The sequence below is a fragment of the Salminus brasiliensis genome, chromosome 4, assembly GCF_030463535.1.
Source record: "Salminus brasiliensis chromosome 4, fSalBra1.hap2, whole genome shotgun sequence".
NCBI lineage: Eukaryota > Metazoa > Chordata > Actinopteri > Characiformes > Bryconidae > Salminus > Salminus brasiliensis.
In genome coordinates, this window is record NC_132881.1 from 24,934,307 (window position 1) to 24,957,716 (window position 23,410).

The following is a 23,410-nucleotide window of genomic DNA, read 5'->3' on the forward strand; positions in this document are numbered from 1 at the left end:
TTCCGTCTTGGAAACCAACAGAATGTATAGAACTTTTTCCTTTATCCTTTTGAATGGCGTAAGCCAATGGATTGCATGTAATATGACCAAGGATGTGAACTACAGCTTCAAGAAAAAGTAAGTGATCCCTTTGGAGGAACCTGGATTTTTCAAATGATTACTAAACTTGTGGTCTGACTACTATTTAAGTCACAATTATAGACCAGCACAATCTACATAAACCAATAACACGTCCTTCATGTCCTTTATTGAGCACATTGGTAAACATCCACAGTGCAGGCTAGAAAAAGTAAGTGATCCTTTGTGTTAATGACTTCTCCAGGAGCTTACTGGCAAAAGGCATTTCAACAAAGATGATGAGACTGGAAGCGTGGGTATCACAAGTGCTTTGCCTGTTAAACAAAGGCGCACAAAGCTCATTAACTGGTAAATCAAAACATGTGCTATTGAGATGCATGAAGCCAGAATTTAGAAAAACATAGAAGAATGGTGTTCATGGAAAAATCGCTGCACATCAACACCAAAACTGTGAAGCATGGTGGAGGGAGCATCATGGTTTGGGGCTGATTTGCTGCCTCAGAACCTGGACGACTTGTGATCATTGAGGGTACAATGATTTTTTTTTACAGGTGAATGTAAGGGCAACAGTCCATGACTTCAGGCTGAAAAGACATTCTGTGATAAAACAAGACAATGACCCAAAGCACGTAGGTTAATCAACTAAAGAAGGCTGAAGAAGATTTGGTGTTTTACAAAGGCCAAGTAAGAGCCCTGACCTTAACCCTATTCAGATGCAGTGGTATGACTTGAAGAAAACTGTGCATGCAAGGCATCCTAGAAATATTGATGAACTCACGTATCTGCAGGGAGGACTGACCCAACATTGTGTAAATATGTAAATTGGTAGCTACAGAAAATCAGGGATCACTTACTTTTTCTAGCCTGCACTCTGGATGTTTACTGAATGTGCTCAAAGAAATATATGAAGAGCACAACCATATCAGTTTAGTGAAGACTGTTTGTATACAATTGTGACTTAAATAATAATCAGACCACATTTTATTAGTGTTCAATGCTGATATCCAGTTAATAATTAAGGGTTCACTTAATTTTTTGTGCAACAGAAAAAAGAAACATAGAATTTCAGGTTGACATTTTGGAAAATGTACAAAACCAAGATATCTAGGTAACTTCTCACCTGTCCACTGAACTTGCTGCTTCTTGGAGCTGGCTGAGGAGGAAAGGATAGAGGGCTGGAAAACGAGTGAAGAACTCTCGACCGGTCATCCTAAAAGAAATACACAGCAATAGAGAGAGTGAAATTAGTGTTTTTTTTCTGAATTGAACACTACTGCATCACAAGAAATGAAAAGAAAAGGAAAATTGTCCAAGGATCAGAGTTCACCTGAGGTCTGTAGAAAACAGTAGGGTGGCACACCTAGGGCCGCTTGGAAAGGAAGAGGAAACCAGAGGGGGACAGCACGCCCAAGTTAGGGCATATGTACGTATATGTCTGCATTTGTGTGTGTGTGTGTGTGTGTGTGTGTGTGTAAGTAACCTTTTAAAGGTCTGGTTTGTAAACCACTTCCTAAAAGGCAGAGCTCTTTACAGCTCTATAAAGCTCTCATTACAGCGCTGAGGGTTGTGATGGGGCGCTGCAGGAAAACAAGGCACAGCTTTAAAGCGCTACAGCTGAAACACACTCTGGGAAAGTCAACTGGAAGTGTGGCTAGGCAGCGCGTGACAGCGCGACCGTGTGCGACATGCATATGCTTCCTGCTTTTAACCCGGCCAGCCTGTTTTGAGGACCCAGGCCAACTTCAACTTTTCCAATAAAGTATTTTGGGTTGGGGCTTTTCCCTCCCCCCCCCACCCCCATCAGGATTTGGACCAACCCAAAAACAGGAGGCCAGTTTTAGCTCCAGCCAAACTCCATAACTTAAATTTGAGACGAGGCATGTTCGGCCTTCAGCTGAGACAAATTCTTCTTGAAAAAAAAGCCTCTTACGCATATAAATGCATATAAACACAGACACACACGCTCGCACGGTCCACATCCTGTGGTGACACTATATGGCTAAGGCCTGGTTTGAGCAGGCCAGGACGTGGTCATGGTAACAAGGTGGGTTAACCCTGTCTTCCACCCCCACCAAACGTGCAAAACGTGCAAAACACACACACACACACACACACACACACACACACACACACACACACACACACACACACACACACATGAGGTTATACAAATGTGTCTTCTTGGTGACCTAACATCATGCAAAGATTCAGCCATTTGTGATAAATCTGGGAAAAGTTTCCAAAAGTTGCAATAACAAAAATCCAATTATTATTAAGAAAGAAAGAAAAAAAAAAAAAGAAAAGAAGAATCTGGATTTCTGAAACGCTACAACAACAACCTCTACTATCTATGTCCATATGTTTGTGGACATCCTTTTTAATAAATGCTTTCGGCTTGTCTACCACCTTGCACAGCGGTGCCTACTTGTATACTTTATGCGCTTCTGCGCTCTGTGACCCCGCTGGAGTTGCTGTGGGTCCTAAACGCTTCCACTTTTCAATAATACAGATACCTTCGCATAATATTAATGCTACCTCCCAGTTTCTACACACAATGTTAGTTATATTTGTACTGGTACTACACTAGTCCAACTTCCAGCCTCCTTTCACTCTGTTTTTCCAATGATCAGGACCCCACAGGAACAATCCTAGCAATGCTGTGACACTGACATGGTGGTGGGTGTATATATATATACATATATAAATTCTTTGCAGAATTGGTAGAGCTGACTTCAATTTCAATCACATGTCCTGACACGGACCAGACCTTTATGCCGAAGAATTCTGAGGTAGTCCCTCCTTCTTTAATCCATTCACCCTGTGCAATGCACCAGTTCCACAGGCAGCAAAACAGTCCAAGAGCACGATGCTAGCACCACCATGCTTAACAGGTGGTAAGCTTGGGGGAAATCATACATTACAGCAGGACAATGACTCCAAGCACTAGAACAGCAATACAGGCATGGTTAAACAACAAAAAGGTCAAATTTCCAGATCTCAGTCCAGTCAAGAATCTGAAACAACCATGTTAACCGTGGTCATACAACTAACCTAAACAACCTAGAGTAAAGCAGCCAGGAAGAAAAGAGTGGAAATCATGCAGAGGTGGTAGAAACATAAAAAAGGGAGTTCTAACAAGTACTTTTCTGAATGAGCTTTTTATTCAGCTCACATTTGTTTTGCTTGTTCACAAATAATGAATTATGACTGCAATTTATTTATTTACTTTAGGAGCATACTGTTTGGCATTAAAAAAACAACCCACATACTGGTTTTCATGAGTAGTTTTCATCGTGTATGGACTGGGATGCGCATGGGATATTTGCTTTAATCATATTTACATCTTACATCAAACGTCTTAAAATAAAAAAAGAAGAATTCAGTTTACCAGATATGGGCCCTTCCAGGAACAGCCTCAGATGTTTAAATCATGTCAATAACAATATGGAGTTGCTGTTTGTGACTGGTAAATAAAACTGTCCTTATCCATTTGCTTTAGAATGCCATATTTTTAGGAGCAAGTCATACAGAAATCCAGATATTTCATCAGAGCTTAAACACTTCCATACAACAGTACCATCACTGAGACCACTGCGTTTATTGCCTGTACTGTTTACACTTGTGCTATATACACATACTTGACCCAGCATACACAAGATGTAACCGCCCTCTCCACAACATGAGCTCAAGACTCCATGAATGCGCATGTACATATGTATATTTCTGCATACCAAGAAACATTTGTCTCATCTAAGCTCACACACCAGACTGGCTAAAGACATTACGAGTCATTTTGCGTGTATGACAGAAGACACAGACCGCTTCTTATGCCAAACAACACATGCCACACGTGTACACACACAACATCTGCTTATCAGGCGAATTTGTTTATCTAATAGACTGTACATTAGCACTGTACATCCAGACAGAACACACTGTCCCTGAGCACACGAGCACAACAGCCGGCAGTCATAGCAGTTTGCTTTTTGAGCCTGCGTTGTAAATTCTGTACAAACGTGCACAGTCATCAATGACTGTCCTCACAGCAATGCTCAAACATCGAGTAGAAAACCTTCTTCCTTGGACAGTTGAGACAGTTACTCCAACAAAAGCAGGATTAACTCTTTTAACACCCTTGCTTTCGGAAAGAATAATGAATTAGCGGCTGTCCCAATACTTTTGTCCATATAGTGTACGTAATGCAATGTCTGTTTATACTCCAAGTAGAAAGCAGCGGAGGACACATTATGCTGAAACTTAATACTAGATGAGTATGTAATTACTGGATGCTGATGATGCCTTACATTTCTTGACAAATAACCTTTGTTTTGTACTGGAAAATCCAAAATAAAAAGATCTGGAGGGGAAAAAAGGACCCCATTACACAGATTATGTGAATAATCAAAGGCGGTAAAATCCCTTTGGCGAAGCCTTGATTGATTTTGCTGATGTCCAATGGAAAACATGCATCTCCATTTTCATCCTTTTTTAGTTTTCTCCATTCTTTGAGCCCTATTGCTGCCCTGTGCCCTGTGTAAATCATTCTGAATGAATAAACCAATAGAAATGAATTAACTTTCTACATTGACATCCATTGAATATTAAAAAGGTTGTTTCCTCCTTTTGTAAAGTTGCTGTTTTGGAGATACATGTTTTTCATTGGATGGTGGCGATATGCAATATGTGGACAGGTAAAGCCTTGTAGTTTCTGTACTCATTTGCTTCAGAAACATGCAGTTTGTAACCTGTAAACTTGTTAAACCCGAGGACATCAAAAATCATAATTTCAGGAAACAAGATTCACTCACTTAAACATATTACAGCTGGCCGGAAAACAAGAAATCTCTCATGTGCAACATTCCATTAAAGGGGCCCTAGAATGGAGAAATGCAGTAATCTTGGTGTAGTTGAATAATGACAGTTCAGTACCTAGAAGTGATATACCGTGAACCTTGCCTTATTTTATTACGCCCGCAAAATGCACATACACCCAGCGTACTAGCAAAAGCTGTAGCGGAGCCCTAAAGCCGCAAGGTGATAAAAGGCAACATCCACTTCAGCATAATGTGGAGTTGCTGATACTCGTAGTCAGTTTTCTGAGGCAGAGGTTTGCCACGATTGTGCTTTAGTAATACTGTAGAGCAGCACATCAGCTCAATTATCAACATCAGCTCATACATCGGGTATGCCAAGCTAAATGCAAACACCAGCTTACTGACTTTCCCACCTCTTCAGCTAGCTAACAGCACAGTATAGCAGCACTTTCAGCTAGCATTCACAGGTCAGGACAGCAAGATGGGACTTCTCCCTAAACAGATTCCATGTTGAGTGTTAGAACTGCCCTTTATATTTCAATCAGTGATCGGTCTCCTCATTTACACTCTCTCTGGGTTGACTCGCTTGTAGATTTCTCTTTTCTAACACTCAGCTGTGTCCATATAAGACTCCAACGCCTCCAACTAATAGAACTCTGCTCTCCACTCACACACCAGAGAGATGTCGCTGCAGGTTTATGGCTGTGCCGTAACGGTTTCGTCCACTCGCTGCGTTTATGTGATCGACAGCAGCTCAGTCTGTGTTTCTTTACAGATTAATAATGGTAGTAAAACTGTATTCCACGCTGCTTTGGCGAAACTTTGGGGATTTATTTGCAGGTCACGTGTGTCCCAAACTGTTCCTAGTAAATGGAAAAACAGGCCATCACTAATTTGGTTGTTGATTGCATTAGTTGCATTAGTTGTTGCACCCCTAAAATACTAAAAATGCATTTATGGCACCTTTAAATTGTCAAATTTAACAAAAGAGAACCACTGAAATTCTTGAATAACGTAAATAAGGCTGCGTCTCCAGCAGCTCAGTAAAAGAGAAACCAAGAAGCTGGGTTTTTTTTTTCCCCACAACAAATTCAGTGGTTGCACTGAATATCTGCCTTGTCAATCAAGCCTTTTTTAATCTGATGTGTCAAAATTCACATAAAACTGCATGCATGGAAAACTGGCTTCTGAGAGCCGCTCTCCAGCTCAGATCAAACATGAGAACATTTCATCAGACAGTGGTTTAATCTCCTGTCCAACATGACGAAGGAACTCATTTTTAAATGTTCGGCAACGAATTCCCGACGGCGTGCCCGAGGAAGCCGTTTGATCAGAGCTTGCTGACTCGTGTTTTTGCTCGACCACCGAACTCAAGACGTTTAAAATACATCCAAAGACACTGTGGCGAAAGTCTTTAATCATGAACGCCCAATTCCTGAGTAATCAAAACTCAAAACCAAAAGTCAAACACAGACTACAGGAGAGGAACCCGCACTGCTGGCCTAATAACAAACATTAACATACTGCAAACTGCATGTGTGCATGAACAAGTGTGTTAGAACCGCACACACACACACACACACACACACACACACACACACACACACACACACACACACACACACACACACAAGCATGCAAACAGGAAAATATCAATGAGAGTTTATGTCATTGAACAGGCCTCCCAGCAATGACGTTACTGCTTCACTGTAGTGTGTTTGTGTGCGCATGTATGAATAAGTGTGTGTAACTGACAAGTCACTGTGATCTATGATGAATTTCATATCCAAAGATATCTGGCATTGGAGGAATGCACACACAGAGAGAGAAACAATGAGAGAACGAGACAGCGAGCACGAGACAGCGAGTGGCAAGTAAGCAAGAGAAAGCGAGATATATTAAGCAAGCCATAGAGAAAGACGCGTGAAAGAGCGAGACAGAATGAAAAAAACAAAGCAAGTAAGAGTAAACAAGAGAAAGCGAGGAGGAGTGAGAGACAGCATAAGGTAGTGAATGAAAGAAAGCCAAAGATAGTAAACCATAGTGAGCAAGAACAAGACAGAGAGAGCCTAAGGAAAACAAGAGCCAGTGTGTGAGAGAAAGCCAGTGAAAACAATTAACAGTTGCACCCTCTTCTAGTGTAAATTACATTTACTGAGATATACATGCTCTCCAAAGCTCCAAAAAGCTCTTCTTACTGTTCTAAATGTTCCACGTGTTCAACAGTCGATAGGGGCAGAATGTCACATTAACCTTTCCATGATCTTACAGGGCTGAGAATCAACCAACATATAGTTTCAAGTTTCAGGTTTATTTGTCATTTGCACAACATGTCAGGAGATTTATGCATTGAAATGCTTGTGGTGAGGCTCAGGTTGATACTATATATCAAAACTATATACATACTAAACATATTAAAATAAAGTTATATAATAATTATATTAAATAAATACAAAATACACACAAAATGCAGAATATACTAAGACAGGAGGGATCTGTAGAAATCTCTGATATGATTTATGAGACAGGTATAGTCTGAGAGAGAGTGGAGCTAAATATGAATATGTATGTTTATGTCTATTTCTGTTGTATAAAGTGACTTAGTGATGTTGTCCATAGCAGTGATATATAGAGTATTAATAATAATAATAATAATAATAATATAGCCGACCTAGCGAGAGAATGAGAGAGAGAGAGAGAGAGAGAGAGAGAGAGAGAGAGAGAGGGGGGGGGGGGGGGGGGGGGGGGAGTGTGTGCGCGAGAGACAGAGAGAACGGGCAAAAATGTGAGACCGCACGAGAGAGAGAGAGCATGAAAGAGCGAGACAGAAAAGGAGGTGAAGAGACCATAAACAGAGAGAACACGAGAGAGAGCGCGAGAGAGAGGCTTAAAACACCAAGTCCTGCCAGACATTAGAGTGGACAGCCTGTCAGACTACATTTACTTCAGCCAGAACATCAGCAAGCAATCATAACACACACACACACTAAAAACACTCAATAGCACGAAGAGGAAAAAAAGTCATTTCAACACACAAAGACAACATAGCGAATAAAAACTGCTCTAATTCAACACACACACACACACACACACACACACACAGTAATCCAGCACAATACCATAAGTGAGACTGAAGGAAGGAGAAATAGAAAAACAGCTAAACAAACCACAAACAAGAGAAAGCTGGCCGGTGTGTAAGCGGATCAAGATGACTGCAACACATGCAAATCACACTAAAGAGAACCACATTGTGTTCTTGGACTGGCTAAAGCCAGCTAACCAGCTCAGCCAGTGAACTAGCTCACTGTGAGGGTACAGCAGGCCTAACCCAGCCTGGCTACACATTGCCTGGATCCAGCATGAAGCCGTGCCTCTGGGTCTTTAGCGGTTTTAGCAGCGAGGCTCCATCATCTATTAAATAGCTCTTGGCCTTCTGTTTTGTTTTTAAGCAAAACTAATCAAAAAGACAGACGATTGATTTCATTAATGGCCAACTAATTGTCTTCATTTTGCATTTCAGCGACCTTACACCCCGAATAACGTGACCTCTGTGTCCACTCCCAGGATGCCCTGTGCCAGTGTAACATCACAGCATGCTCCGTTTGTTCAGGGAAGATCTGGAAAGCTGGCATAGAGCAGTGAGTGGGAGAGAGATACAGGGATAGAGAGATATACAGCTGCCCCTCCTACCCACAGAGCACCTCTGCAACAAGAAATGTGTGATATGTGAGTTCTAGAGCCTTACTGGACAGCATTGCTGTCCTCTTCTGGCCTTCAAGGTCCAGTTTGGGAACGTATGCAGTCAGAAGGTTGAAAAGATTGTAGTAGGGTCTGATTGGGTTACCTTTTAGCCTAGCACCTGGCCCGTACCCGCTCACTTTCTCTGCCATTATGCGGATTATGACAGCTGTGCTTAATCTGGTCGACATTCTCTGATTAGTGCTTCACCAGGAAAGTAAGCATTAGCTTCTAGCTTTTCTTTAGCCTCACTTCCACATTCTCCCGAAGTAGCCATTGCATTCAGGCTCGAAAGGGTAAGTGGGCTGGGTGTACGTAATGTGGTGGTTAAATACAATGAGGGAAGACTATTACACAGCAATTTTGGGGTTTTGCAATTGCCCCGTTTTACACCCTGACCCTGTTCTTCTCATGATGGATTTACTTTTGAAGGACACGACTGTGTTTGAGGTTCACGGCACATGACAGTTCCATGTACCGAACTCTCATTCAACTACAACATGATAAATACAGTTCTCCATTCTAGAGCACCGTTATATAAAAAATTGATTTTCCATGACATTAGCCCTTTAACCTTGCCCCCACTGCAGAAACAGGGGGGAAGAAGAGAGAGCACTAGACAAAGACAAGGGGTCAATGATTTAACCTATGCTTTATTAATCCATTTAAAGGTTGAGCTGTCAAATCAAGATATATAAATCATGATTAATTGCATTTTGCAATTGTTTACTGTAATTAGTTATAAAATACTGTTTAATTTGCTCAAATTTCCTCTTAAAGAATGTAGTTAGTGGTGTGTGTGTGTGAGAGAGAGAGAGAGAGAGAGAGAGAGAGAGAGAGAGAGAGAGAGAGAGAGTGAGAAAAGAGAAAAAACAGTAACGGTACAAAGATAAAGGCAACAGAGTGTTGTAGGAAACATCCAGAGTGTTTGAGGAGCTGGACCACAGCCACACACTGTGGGCTAGAGCACAGGCCGAGATTAATGACCAGGGAAGTGAAGTGAGTGGAGGATTACAGCGCCCCCTAACGGTGGACCCCCGGTACACAAAAATAAAAGCCAAAATATTTTAATAAGATGTATAAAAAAAAAAAAATAAAAAAAAAGATCTGGCACCAAGACTGAGATGTTCAGGTGTCAGTTTGGAAGCTGAGGAGGATGATCTCATACCTGTTCTTTTTGGAATGCTCGTCCTTTCCTCTCTTCACTCCGAATATCCGAGTGATCAGGCTACTGAACAGGAGCGTGGAGGAATTCCTTACCTGGGGGTGAGCAGGGAGAAAGACAGCAAGTGAGAGAGAGAGAGAGAGAGAGAAAGAGAGAGAGAGAGAGAGAGAGAGAGAAGGGAAAGCTCAGTTGAAGGGGTGAACTAGAGGTGACCTAGATAAGCATTTCCTTCAAAGTTTCAGCTGGTATGTGTTTCGTGTCATAACCCCATGACTCAGACGGTTTCAGTATCTTAGAGCCGCGGCCCAAGGACCAGTCGGAACAAACACAAACAGGCCATTTTTCCATTTCCATTTTCGCTTAATTAGCAACAAGCGTTTTTCCACAAAGCTCTCACGATGCAGTCATAAGAACAAGTCCGCATCATAGGCATGACCTGCCCTGCCTGACATCACTACCATAATAATCCAGCAATAAACAGCTGTAGTATTGTACACACAATCCCTCTCTGAGTGTCTCAGAGATCTGGGTCTAGATATAAGCAGGGCTGTGTGAAGCGTCTCGCAGTGTTACCATGCCTGCAAAACATTCCACAGAGACTACTGGGAGGCTTTTTCAGAACGTCGAGGGGTGAAACTATTTGGCACTGCATATGAATAGAACACGAACTACAGATCAGGCTTAAACTTTCAACAGTACTTATTTTTTTAATTCATTCATTCATTAAAAAAACTAAACAAAAACAAAAAAAACAAACTGAAACTGTGCTGTTTTCTGGTAGATCCAAGAAAAAAAATTTAAAAAGAAAGAATGGGATACAGGAGATATGAGAGAGCGAGAGAGTGCAAGAGGGAGCGTGAGAGAGCACAGGAGAGGGAGGAATGCGACCTGGAGCTGTTGCTATGGAGACCTGTGGGCGGCATGTCCCCGTGCAGAGGTGATCAAAGTGGTCAAGGCAGCGCAGCTAGCCAGGACCACCGCACAGCTGTGAATGTCTGTGCGGGTGTGTCTGCACGTACAGCTCTTGCCCCCGTGTACTTTTAATTATTAACCTGTCAGGGTCTGCAAAGCAGTTACTAATCAACAAGACGAGTGTACGTGAGGGGCAGAGTGATGAAATATGAGTGAGCGTGTGCGCGCATGTGTGCGTATGCATGCCGGCCGACCAAAGTGACTTCATCCTTTCTTCGAATGGCACTGTAATGATTAGTGTGCTGCTGTTTGTGTAGCTGAAACAGTTGTAATGATCCCTGTAACGGTGTATCTGAGGATTACTGTAAGTAGAGGGGAAAACTGTGATAGCATGACCCAGGAATTAGTATCACAACTGCAGTAACTCACAGCCCAGACAGGAGAGGTAAAGCCGAGGACTGCGGCCTTCATGCCCTCGGACACAAAAGGCATGATGTTCTCCCCCAAACGCGTGTCCCGATACAGAGCCCTCAGGATGTTCAGAGCGTGGACCTGAAGACACACCAACACAGTATGCATTATGCATGATCATTCAAAAGATCTTAGGGAAAACTAAACCAAATCTCAAAACCGCTGTGCCTTTATTTCTATGGATCTGAGGAGACTGGAGCAGACATTTCTTGCGCTCACAGGTCAGTACAGGTGGACGGGCATGGAGACCTTCAGGAGACCTCAGTGCCTGCTGCCACCAAGTCTTGCTGCAGGTCACTTTGCAATCACTTGAGGGTTTTTGACCACCTGCCTCCTCAGGAATCTGGGAGGCAGGTGGTCACAATAGCCAAAATTTTCTGCCACGTTCAGGTAGTGTAGACAGTGTTCCTTTAACTTTGAACTTGTGAACTAGGCCTCCAGCAGCATCTCTAGGAACATTCAGAGCCTTTGCTCCCTTTTTCAGTATACTTTTTCTAAACAACTATCTCTTCTCTGAATGCTTGGGACAACTCTAATGACTCCATGGCAAAATTTCTAAAACGCGATCCAACGTCACAGTTAGTAAACCCCCTAGCCAGCCCATATATCTAATGTGCTTTATCTCCAGCACACCTGATGCAACTAATGAAGCCCTTACTTGGCCACCAAATAACTTGCAAATGTGTGCTCTTATTATGGAATCTATTCAGGGTGTTAAATAATTTTGAGATTGTGGTAGTTCATTAAAAGTGGAATTTAGTGCTGAATTTGGAGAAAGCACTTGTTATGTAGTTGTGTTGAGCTAATTAAATTGTTCTTGTCTGGTTGGTTTATTGCAATTGGCTAAAGGTTTGTACATTGTGCCAATAATCTAATTCATGCACTGGATCTGGAATCAATTTGATTGCAACTGCATTATAAAATGAACTCCCATAAAGCCTATAGTGGAAAAGTGTCAGGGAAGTGGGTTTGGAACACTAGACATTAATGATGAGCCTCCCGGAGGTGTCGTGGGCTTAGTTCAGTGAGATGCCTACCTGATTTTCCCTGTGAAAAGCCTGTGATGTAATTGGGCCCATTTTTTAAAATAATTTCCTGTAGTATTTTACTAGTGTTAGGATGTGGATACAGCTTTACAATATCAACTGTGATAAGGGAATTTCTTTGTTGCTGGAGGTTTCAGGGAGTATTTCTAACTGCATGGATTTTTATCCATAAATTTGTTGCACAAATATACATCACATATGTAGCTGAAATATCAGAATCATGTAGCTAGTTTAGGATAATGTACACCCAAAGACACACTTCTAAATAGTGTTTGTTTGTGCGTGTGCGCGTGTGTGTAAAACCTGTGGAACAGTGCTGTGCTCAGTAGGTCCCTCATGACTTGGCATGGCCAGGGCAGTCAGCTCCCTCATGGTCATCTTCAGCAGGCTACAGCTAGATGACTTCGGCTCAGAGGACAGCAAAGCCTGCAAAATCAGTTCCAGAGGAAGTGTTTACAGCACAGTCTCAGAGCTTCATAATGGTGCCATAGAATACAGTTCACAGCTATAATACAGCTATAGAATACAGCACAAAAAACTAACAAAAAAAAAGTCCTTCTTTGATTAGATCCAGTTCATAGAAACTGTAGCTAAGTAACTAAAGACGCTAGTATACGTCAATGTTGGAGATACTGACAGCATTAATGAAACTCATAAGAGTCCTCATTCTCTCCTGTGTCCACTCCCTCAGCCCTGTTCGCCCTCAGCGGACCACACCCCTTTCTCCTGTTCAGAGGGGAGATTCCATGAGACACTGATAGGTCCCATGGAGAACGTTGCTCACAGTTAAGTCCTATTACAGAGCTTAAATGTCATTCACAGTGTGTCTCTCGGAGGGGACGCAGGGAGTGGAGTAAGCAGAATTGCATTGTGTGAGCTCAGGATCATTCCACCGAGACCCACTGCACGGCAAGCCGCAGGGTGTGACCTCACCACGCCAGCCTGCCTTTTCCGGAACGTACCGCAGGAATGCACGCTCTTGCCAAGGTGTTGTTGAGTTTATTCGTCTTCTCCCTTGCTTTCCCTCTCCTGAATTCTAAATCTCCTTCCAGCTCTCGTCCAAAAAGCTTATTAGTTTTTCTTGACCTCAGCACTCAAGCATTCCCATCTCTCAATGGGCCTTCCACTGGGAACCAATTCAATAACAAAAGCTAAATTAAATCAACGACTGATATCCGGCCCTTTACATAATGCTGCGGATCGAGGCAGCTGTAGGGCAGTGGTTCTTGGGTATTGGAGCTGCCAGTACAGAGGTACAGGGGAGGATCCCTGGAGATCAGAGATGGCATGGTTTGCATTGCCTTTCTTGCAGTAACTGAATAAAAATCATGCTGATGTGGGAATTGTGGGCTTAGGCAGACATTTAATATCTTTCTCATACAAACCTGCCAATGACATGAAATCGTTTCTAAAATACACACATTAGGACAGAAACCAAATAAAACAGCATTACAGGGAATTAACATTTACACCATTTTGCTGAAGCTCTTATTCAGGGCGGCTTGCATCATGTTATACTCACAATTCGGTGCTGCCAATTAACACACCCATCCGTACCTCCCTCTAGCCCTAGCAATGCTCCTGACACTAGGAGGGTACGGAGTTGACACGTCTCCTCCGATACATGCAAAGCCAGCCACCTCCTCCTCAAACAGATGAGGGAAGAGCCCTCTATCTACCCACCTGGAGAGAGCACTGCCAACTGTCTGTCTTGCTGATGGCAAAGCAGCATGGCTCGAGATTCGAACTTGGGAGTCTTGCTCAAGCACATGGTATGTTAGCCCGGCTGGGGGATAGAATCCCAGTCTGCCACAGGGAAGGCAGTGTTGTTACCCACTACACACTTCTCCAACCACTTTAAATTGTAAATGATCGCCGTTCTGATGGGCTGTCCGGTATCGTGATTCATTCAAAAAGCACTCCAAGCTTATAAACTGTGCATTAGTAGGCGGGGATAAACTGTGGTAGGCTGAATAGGCCTATGTAAATGTTTTTTGTTTTTGTGACATCAGTTTAGTATCCAAATATGAACTAGAGTGAAAATGTAACAGTGTTTATATAATACTTCAAACTCCTTTATTTTCAAAACATTAGTTTTCCATAAAATGGGCTCTTAAAGATGCAATGAGGAAATTCATTTAAGCGGATAAACAAGCTCTTGTTACCTATTGTTAGACTTAAGCTTGTCATCTTAAGCAGTGGTCCCCTGCTCTGCTCCTGGAGAACTTGCCACCTGCAGATGTTGGAGCCAGCCCTTATGGTCTGAATCGGTTAACGGGTTTATAAGCTTGGAAAGTTTGCCCCTCGGTTTGGTTCGTTTTCACACAGGAAAAAACTAAAACATGTGGGAATGTTCTCTTGGAGCTTATTGGTCAGACAGCAGCAAGAAAGTAAATACAGGAAGAAAGTCCTGCATTTTGGACTAGTGCAGATTTCTGTGCAATTTAACATGGAGCAAAGATAGAGATTGAAGGCATTTGTTTACAGCGGTAGTAATTATCTGTGCAACATAGCAGTTTTGGCTCCAACTTGTGGAGTATATCTGATAGTTGGGTCGGATCAAGGTCAGATCACATTCACACCACAAACAAACCGTGCCAGAATTCGCTTGGGACCGGACTGAGACCACCTCCTCTTAAGGTTCTTGGCGCAGTTGTTTTGGTCCAAGTGCAATTACTGTATTCACACCCGGCAAAACTAATTGCACAAAGGGTGAATCAGCCATCAGTCTGATTCAGCCAGAGTAAAAAGTGCAGGGGTGAAAAAGCCCTCAGATTTAGGTTGGAATTAAAATCTACAAGAAGGTATCTCTCATGGATAAGGTCTGGAGACCACTCTACTACCCTGCAGAAATATACAGATATAGCCAACTTGATGTACACAAACCACAGCATTTCTTTTATTAAATTCTTAAAAAAAAATTATAATAAATAAACAAAAAAGTAAAAAGTTTTCTACAGGTTAAATGCCAATACCAGTACTGGATATTGGACTGTGGCTAATCAACAGGAAATAAGCATTCCACACACACACACACACACACACACACACACACACAGAGCTAGAGGTGCTAAACTGACCTGAATATAGAAGGGGATTCCAGCACTGCGGCGGGTGGCACACAGTTTAGAAGAGGGGTCACTGCATTTAACCTCCTCTAGAACCTCCTTTAACCACTGGGTCGGCAGCTGCTGTAGAGTGGCACTTCCGCTCCTAACACACACACACGCATACATATATACACACACACACACACACACAAACACGCAGAAGTGGGCAGAAGTTAATGATGGATGATTGTTTGTTTCAAGTGTAACAGTTAAAGTTAAAATCCACAAAACTCACAGCACAGTGTAATGCTCCATATGTTTGACAGCAGGGCGACAGTGTGGCACAAGACTTAACACGCATGTTCTGCACTGGTTGAACCAATCTAGCCTAAGTGGCGCATGTCAGCCTAGTAAACACAAGGTTGGGCTGCATAATTAATTACATCTCATGAAAGAAATGAACTGTACTTGGTGTTGAATACAGTGTGTAGAGTGCATTAAGAATTAATAGCATACGGAGACCGCAATGATGATGAAATGATAAGGCTTCAGAAACTGTCCTGTCACCCCGGTGAGAATACAAACCATGAATGGGACAACTAACACACATAAAAACTCAGGAGCCTAACCCTGGAAGCAGGTTCCCGCTGCATTAGTCCTAGCAGGAACCTTTCACATGCCCGAATACCAATTATAAATAAGGTCAGCCTAAAAACACTGCCATTAATTAGTACTCTTATGTCCATGATTGTGCACAGTGCTAGGACTCCCTAATTTAATAAAAAAAAAACTTGTGATGTTTTCGAAGACAGAAAGTCAAATCTCATAGCGTTTCTGACCGTCCACTGAATTCAACATGTTCTACATTCATTTCAGACGAAAGCCGAATCTCAGCTGGTTGTTTTGGTTCATAACAATGGTCATTTAGGAACATTACCCTCAGAGCTATTCATATAGACACCCACACACATGACTGCCCCTCACAGAGGTCTACAGACACCAAGGCTATTGTTGTCTTAAGTCTAAGAGATTAAACTTGCATGCTGGGCTACTAAGCCACTTTTAGACATAGCGGTGTTGCAGTTAGACTGGGGTTATGCCCTAATAAGCATGGGACATGAAGGCAAAGGAGCAGTATGAGCTCAAGTGAGTGACTGCACTCTGCACTTCCTCAGTGACGAGATCAATGAAACAGGTGTGAATATAAGATAATTTGACAAAATCTACAACTACATCTTTAAATTCAACCATATCCTTTAAACATGTTTCCATATCTCTGTTGCCCAAGAAACAACATGTTTGTGTGACATTACAAAACTATGAACATTTGAATGTACCATTAGCAGTGAGCACCTTCATCCGTCTGCTTTTATAGAACATGTTAAATATACTACATTAGGTTGCCTTGTACCAAGCAGTGACAATTACATTTCAATGAGTGATTTGTTTATTCGTTAATTGATTCAATCAATGAACAATGAACCAATGAATAAATAAACGACACAATCAATGAATCAACCAAAGAACAATGAAAATCAACAAATGAATCAATTAACCAATCATTGAAAGAACAAATCAAAGAGAACTTAAAAATCTATGACTGAATCAATGAAGTAATTAATTAACGAATGAATCAATGAATTAATCCATTCACAGTTTGGGTCCTGTCTCTTTAAGACAGATTTATTTAAAGAACCTCTACTCAGATTCACAAGTCAAAATTCCAGTCATTTCAGATCCTCACCTTGGCTGCAATTAACACACTGAATGGACCGGGAAGGTAATGGTAAGTCTTGAAGCTATAGATCAGTAAATAAGTACTTAACTAAAGTAAATGAAAAAATAAATAAACGTTCTCCATAATACAGGAAATTCCACTGAGCACAATGAGAGAGACACACAGCACAGTTGCACAAGTGTGTGTTTGTGTGTTAGGCTCCTGTGCGGGCAGAGAGGGTAGTGAAGAATGCAGGCCTCCTGTACTGCGGTTATACAAGAAGCACTGGACCAAGCAGTCTACATCAAACAATCCGCCCAGTACACACAAACCAGAAAGCGTGCGTGTGCACATACTTGGCATAGACACACACACACACACACACACACACACACACACACACACACACACACAGGAACATACCACCCGGAACACAAAGGCAACCTTCAAAAAGCAGCAGTTAAACACCCCACAATCAACACCTCATAAGGCACTTGGGGCACGCCAGTCAGTGTGTGTGTGTTCACACACGGACATGCTCACTCCGCGCACACAGCCAGCAACACCTCGCAGTCGCCAGCCGAGCTAACCCCCTCTGCCACAAACGCGCAGGCCATGCGGCATACCAGACACCGTGTCAAGCACACGTACCACTCACTCAGTGCTTACACACCCTGACTGCGTGATCAGCTCCCTGACTTAAGGCTGTGTGTGTGCGCAAGTGCGTTTATGTGTGTACACTCATTTGTGAGTGAGAACCAGTTTACATTTATACTATATTTTTCAAATGTGCCATCCGCACCTGGCCTCCTGGGAAACACAACTGGCTGTGTGCTTTTTCGTTGGGAGGAGAACCAGAATTAGCCTACCAGGTAACGTCAAAAAGGACCTGTTCTGGCTGCCTAAAGCAGTGGTCCTCTGACTTTTGCAGCAAGGGACCCCCTTTTTTGGGGTAGTTTCATGGTGTATCAATGTAGAATAAACAAACTATTCAATTTAGCTGATTTACAGAGTGATGGGTGCAGGTAATGTGGCGATATTACATTTGGCTCATAAGTTTACATTGTGCTAAGGAGGTAGGGGAGGGGGGCACCTATAAATCACTTTGCCACACATGCCTTGCCTCCGAGGAGCTGTGAAGGGCTGGCATTGCACCCCTCCCTCCTGAGCGAACAGCAAACTGGGCGGGAAAGTCACCGGCATGGCCCAAGCATAGAGGAGGGGTGATTGGCTGGTGCTATGTCTCGAACCGGAGAGCCTGTCTCTGAAAAAGGCAACACCTCCCTGAGCAGAAGAGTGGGCTAGATGGGAATAAAGACATTGAGCTGTGAAGCAGTGGAACTGTGCTCCCCATCCAATACTTCTGGGATGCTGGGAATGAGTTGGGGAGTTGAGGTTGACGTGGGGTGGTGATCATCCAACAGCCTGACCGTATTAGTGCTCTGTTTGCTATCAAATCCTCACAGCAATGCTCCAGAACACCTAGCAGTATGCCTTCCTTGGACAGTACAGACAGTTACGCCAACAGAAACAAGATCAACTCTTTTTGTAATACCCTTTGATCTTAGAGGAAACACTGAAGGAGTAAGCGTCCCAATACTTTTGCCCATATAGTGTAGTTGCTGTAAAGTTACTGTAAATGCCAACACGCTAGCGACCTTTGTGTCCCATCCGTGTCCCATTAGCAGCAGCGAGAAAGCTCATTTCCTTCATCTTTGCACAGAGCAACATTCCAGCAGCCATTACAGCTCAGCTGCCCAGATGTGGATGCTTTCCGAACTTCCTGATCTTTGGGAGAGCGGCTACTTCGTCGCTCGCCCTGCCTTCCAGGCTAGTATCTGAGAGGGTGCATGGGGGGAGAGCTGAACGCTTCAGGTATGTGTGAGGCTGCCAAAGACAACATCATGCGTTCTGCTGAAGCATTCCTTATTGAGCTAGCTGAGACAGAGAGAGGCTTCAGAGATCAGCACTGCTTCTTACTAAAGCCTGTCGTTTAATCAATGCTGTAATGCAGGGGTGAGGAACCACAGGCCAGCAGTCCAGCATGGCTCTGACCTGGCCATTAACAGGTGAATCGACTGTAATGGGATGGAAGCCATACAGCAAAGACAGCAGCTACAGCAGCTATCCTCGGTTAACCCTAAATCAGTCAACCTTAAAATATTGCGTTTGCAGACTTGCATAACGCAGCAATCAGCCTTACCTGCACAGCATGTCCGTCAGCCTCACGAAGCCCACGTAGGCCAGTTCGAAAGCCCCCCTGTGCCGAGACTGAAGAAGCTGCTCCCGAAAGTACTGTCCAATACCTTCGACCTGGGAAGAGAGAAAGGCAACAGATGAGACCAATTAAAACCAAGAAAGGATGCAACCTGACAGCGTACGAACCCATCACCTTTGATTACAGATAACTTTGCAAAAGCTGGTGCCACAAACCAAAAGCGTCTCAGAGGAGTCATTCCACCTCACCAGAGTGAACTGGCTTAGAGATACAGTATGTTCAAAGACGTGCATCTCCAAGTGGTTCATTAGAATGCACTCAGAGGTGAAGTTCTACGAGTAATGAATTATTCCAGGGAATTCTCCAGGGAACGAGGAGTACAGAAGTTGATTTATATGCAGGAAAAAGGCCAGGCTTTTGTCAAAGTGGCAGCTCAGAAGAGACACCTTTTACTGGGAGAGAAAATAAGAGGGAACGCATCCCAGGCAGATTTAAGGAGGACAGGTTCCAACAACCCAATCTGTCCATGTTTTTAGCTGGGAAGAGCCTGATGCAGATTTTGCACACCCCAGGCCCGGTCCTGCCAGGCCCACCTCATACAGTCCAGCCTGGAGAGAAGCCCCTCCCCAGAGGCAGGCAGGCAGGCAGGCAGACCGTGGTTAAAGCCTATGGTCTCTGTCGACTCTGGAAAGGCTATTTACGTAGCGCTCCAAACAACCGTTAAAGCGCTTCAGCTCCAACGGGACTTTATTTAGTCTGACACTTCCTGTTTGCCGGTTCTGCTGTTTCTCTTCCCCATCCTCCCCTCCTCCTCAGCTCCACGTGCACAGAGAAATTTCCCCAATTTTTTTTTTCTTTTTCCCCGCAGCTGGCTAATTACACAGTCGGGGTCAGCGACCTAAATAGCAGCTTTTCCTCCGCGACTGGCCGCTAAGAGACTTATCGCCTGAGCAGCTAATGCTGTTGTTTGCTCCTTGTTTTGATTTCATTGACTCAGGCCTAAGGGGATTATGCAACACTAGCTAAATAAGAGATTGAGAGCAGGGGGAAATGCGAGCGCCATGGTGTCTACTATCTCCAAACCCTTGGAGGGGGCAAGTACAAGGAGAGCATGAATCTATATCGAGGCAACGCAGGCATGCGCAAGGACGTGTCCAGAGCTTCACACAATGGCAAAACTGTTAAGTCACCTCAACAATGGGGGGGGAAACAAAACAAGGCAGGGACAAACATATACAGTTGGCAGCATAGGAGTGGCTTCACAGAGATTATTTGTAGGTTGAGGTTTGGTCTGAGGTTGCTTGAGGTCAGTGAGTCAAAGCCAGAGCTTTCAGTTTGGAGGTACAACCAAGCTCTGTGGCCCTGTGCTTCCAGGAACTAAGCATCCATCTTTAGGCACATCAGTTGCGTGCCTGCAAAGCTACCAGCAGCAGCCAAAATTAACGAAGCCAACTGCTCAAAAACAGAGCAACATGCCACAAAGCCACTTAATAGTTCGCGAACGCCCATGAGCAGTTAGTTTAGCCGATGGTGGTGAGCCACCCTTAGCTTGTCAAAGCAGGATAGAAGATAGCAGACCCATCAAAGCCAGACTTAGGCCAGTCATCCAAGGCAAAGACATAAAGGGCAAAACTGTCAGATTCTCATAAGCTTCCTCCATGGTAACGCCACCCCTAATGAAACAAAGATGGCGGAGCGGCGTCCTACAGCCGTGTAGCGGAAAGCCAGTTCTCTCCTTCTGTCTCCAGCGAGGCCGAGGAAAAACGAGGAATTGCACACCGTCACAATGTGACTAACTAATATGATTGTGTTTGCAGTTGCCATGGTGTCCTGGCGGCACGGAAACATCTGCTGTGTTGCCGGAGCGACGGTGGACCATAACAGGGCGCGGGAGACTGACAGCAACACACACACACACAACCTCCCAAAGAGGACCTCCACTGTCATAAACACACAGGCACTTTACTGACCTTCCAAAGAAGGGCGGCCTGGCAAAAGACATCAGTGGTATGAGCGCAGAGTGGCGGAGTGGAGTAGATTTCTGCCGTCATCACCCGACACACACACAAACACACTTGAGCCTTTTGGATTCTGCGGACATCATTAGATCACCCTTTACGTAACGTGTAGAAAAACTGTGGTAACCACAGCGGTGACATCACCGCATAATTCCACTCCTTCCATCTGCTGAAGCGATGAGGTCATTCGCCAACTCCAAGCGGCCTATTACAACAAAACTAATACCAATGTAATATTGAAGGATACACCATGGCTGGCAGTTTGCTGCTCCAGATTCCCATCGTAAACCATACAGACGAATATCGAGTAACAGTCTCGATCGCTTGCTTCATCCTGTTTTACGCGCCAAGTGGTCCTACAAGACTAATCTGCGGATCAGGGAGGAAAGAAGTGGAAACTCAAGCTGTCCGTCAGAATAATAAAGGAAAAGATGACGAATGAGGGACCAAATTGACAAGTCTCAGTCAGCTCTGTAAATCAAATAGCAATTGTGCGGAGCAGACTGCAGAAGTAAAATGTATAAAACGTATGAATTATATGAATTAAGAGAGCTACAGAGCATCATTTTTGGGGGAAAGTTGATTTTCCACGCAGCGGCAATTCCTTATTTAGAGTTATAAGTGTAATTTCAACTGCACATAATTTAACATCAGCCATGAATCAAAATCAAAAGCCGGGACCAGGCTGCTTATCTCCTATGAAAATCAAGCTTGTTTGGTCTCTATCTGACAGTGGATGCTGTACTTTCACATCAACTGTGGCAAGATCTACCCGTTTGGGCCCATGATGACATTTTAGGATGGTTGGAGACTTCTTTACAAACCTTGTGGATCTGCTCTTGGGCTGGACTTGCTGACCGGGCCATATTGGCAGTTGTTTTACATGTTCTGCATTGTAAAATAATTTTGCAGACACTGGAAAGTCTAATTTCCAATTGTTCAGAGATCTTTTTAAATCCCTTCCCAGACTCCTATTGATCTACATGCTTCTTTCTGAAGGCCTCAGAGAGCTCTTTAGATCTTATTATGGTGATCCCACTCACTGCGAGGATCAAGGCTCTAACAGTGATCGGATCACCTGCAGCTGATATTCCGTACCTGATTTTATTTTAGACATTTGGACGGGTCGAGATACTAGTCTTTGCCTCTCGATGTGTGTAAATGGTGGTTTTGTGTGTCCGTGACGGTTTTGAGTGCACGTTTTTTACAGTTTTGTGTGAAACTGACCAGTGGACACAGAAATTGGTCTTCTCTCCTCTTGCTTTTTACAACTGTCATTGTCACAAAGAAGTTTTACAGAATCAGTCATTTGTAAAAAGACAAGAAATCAACAACATAAGAAGACATGAAAACCCTAAGAGCCCCAGTGAGCAAGCCAAAGGCAACAGTGGCAAGGAAAAACTCCCTCAGAGCTGGAGGTAGAAACCTTGGGAAGCCCCAAGACACCACAAGGGGGACCCATCCTCCTCTGGTCAGAACTAACTACAAATTATTAATAAAAGTCACCAAACCACCTGAATTGTTGTACTGCTCAGGTGTGCAACATATTCATAATAATAATCATCATGGTGTAGTATAATGTCATATAACCATAACATTAATGGTAAGAGTAAGGACAGTAATGGTAGTTAATAGTGGTAATATTAATAATGGTAGATAATTAGATAAAGTCCATATAGGTTTTAACATGGTCATTATACAGGTAGCAGTGGTAGGAGAGTGTGTAGCTGGTCTGGCAAAACAGTTTAACCACATGAGTAAAGGTATGTTTCCCATTGCTAAAATCTGATTTTTTGGGTCTAATGTGCAAGAGCCTTTAAAGGTGAAATTTGGGGGAACAAAACAGGGTTATACAGAGTTATTAAGTGCTTAAGAGTAACTCTGAACGGAGATGTTAAGTGTATATGACCTGTAGATGGGGAGCCTGCTCCAAAGCAGTGCCACGAGGATGACTGGCGGGAGTATGCCACTGTCGCAGGTGTAAGAGCTGATGAATGCAACATGTGTAAGAAGTGGCTGGCCTCTGGCGGCGAGGGCAACCATTTGGAAAAAATGCGGGAGCGGGAAGGCAGTCAAGGCCATTAAACAGCATGGTGGGTTCAAATCAAAGCACTGCACTAACAAGGGCGGATACTAATTGAAGGTGGGCGCAGCATGGGGTCACATGGCTTCACACCGCCACA

General features: G+C 43.5%; 1 protein-coding gene across 1 annotated transcript in view; it reads right to left on the reverse strand.

Annotated features, from left to right (window-relative positions):
- thada (THADA armadillo repeat containing) overlaps positions 1-23,410 on the reverse strand; it is a 99,083-nt gene that overhangs the window by 58,902 nt on the left and 16,771 nt on the right. The window contains exons 21-26 of the mRNA XM_072677711.1: positions 19,195-19,304; positions 15,305-15,437; positions 12,528-12,650; positions 11,137-11,259; positions 9,799-9,890; positions 1,199-1,288 (exon numbers count right to left, since the gene is read on the reverse strand). Of these exons, the coding sequence (XP_072533812.1) occupies positions 1,199-1,288; positions 9,799-9,890; positions 11,137-11,259; positions 12,528-12,650; positions 15,305-15,437; positions 19,195-19,304 (671 nt within the window). The remainder of the gene's footprint in view (positions 1-1,198; positions 1,289-9,798; positions 9,891-11,136; positions 11,260-12,527; positions 12,651-15,304; positions 15,438-19,194; positions 19,305-23,410) is intronic.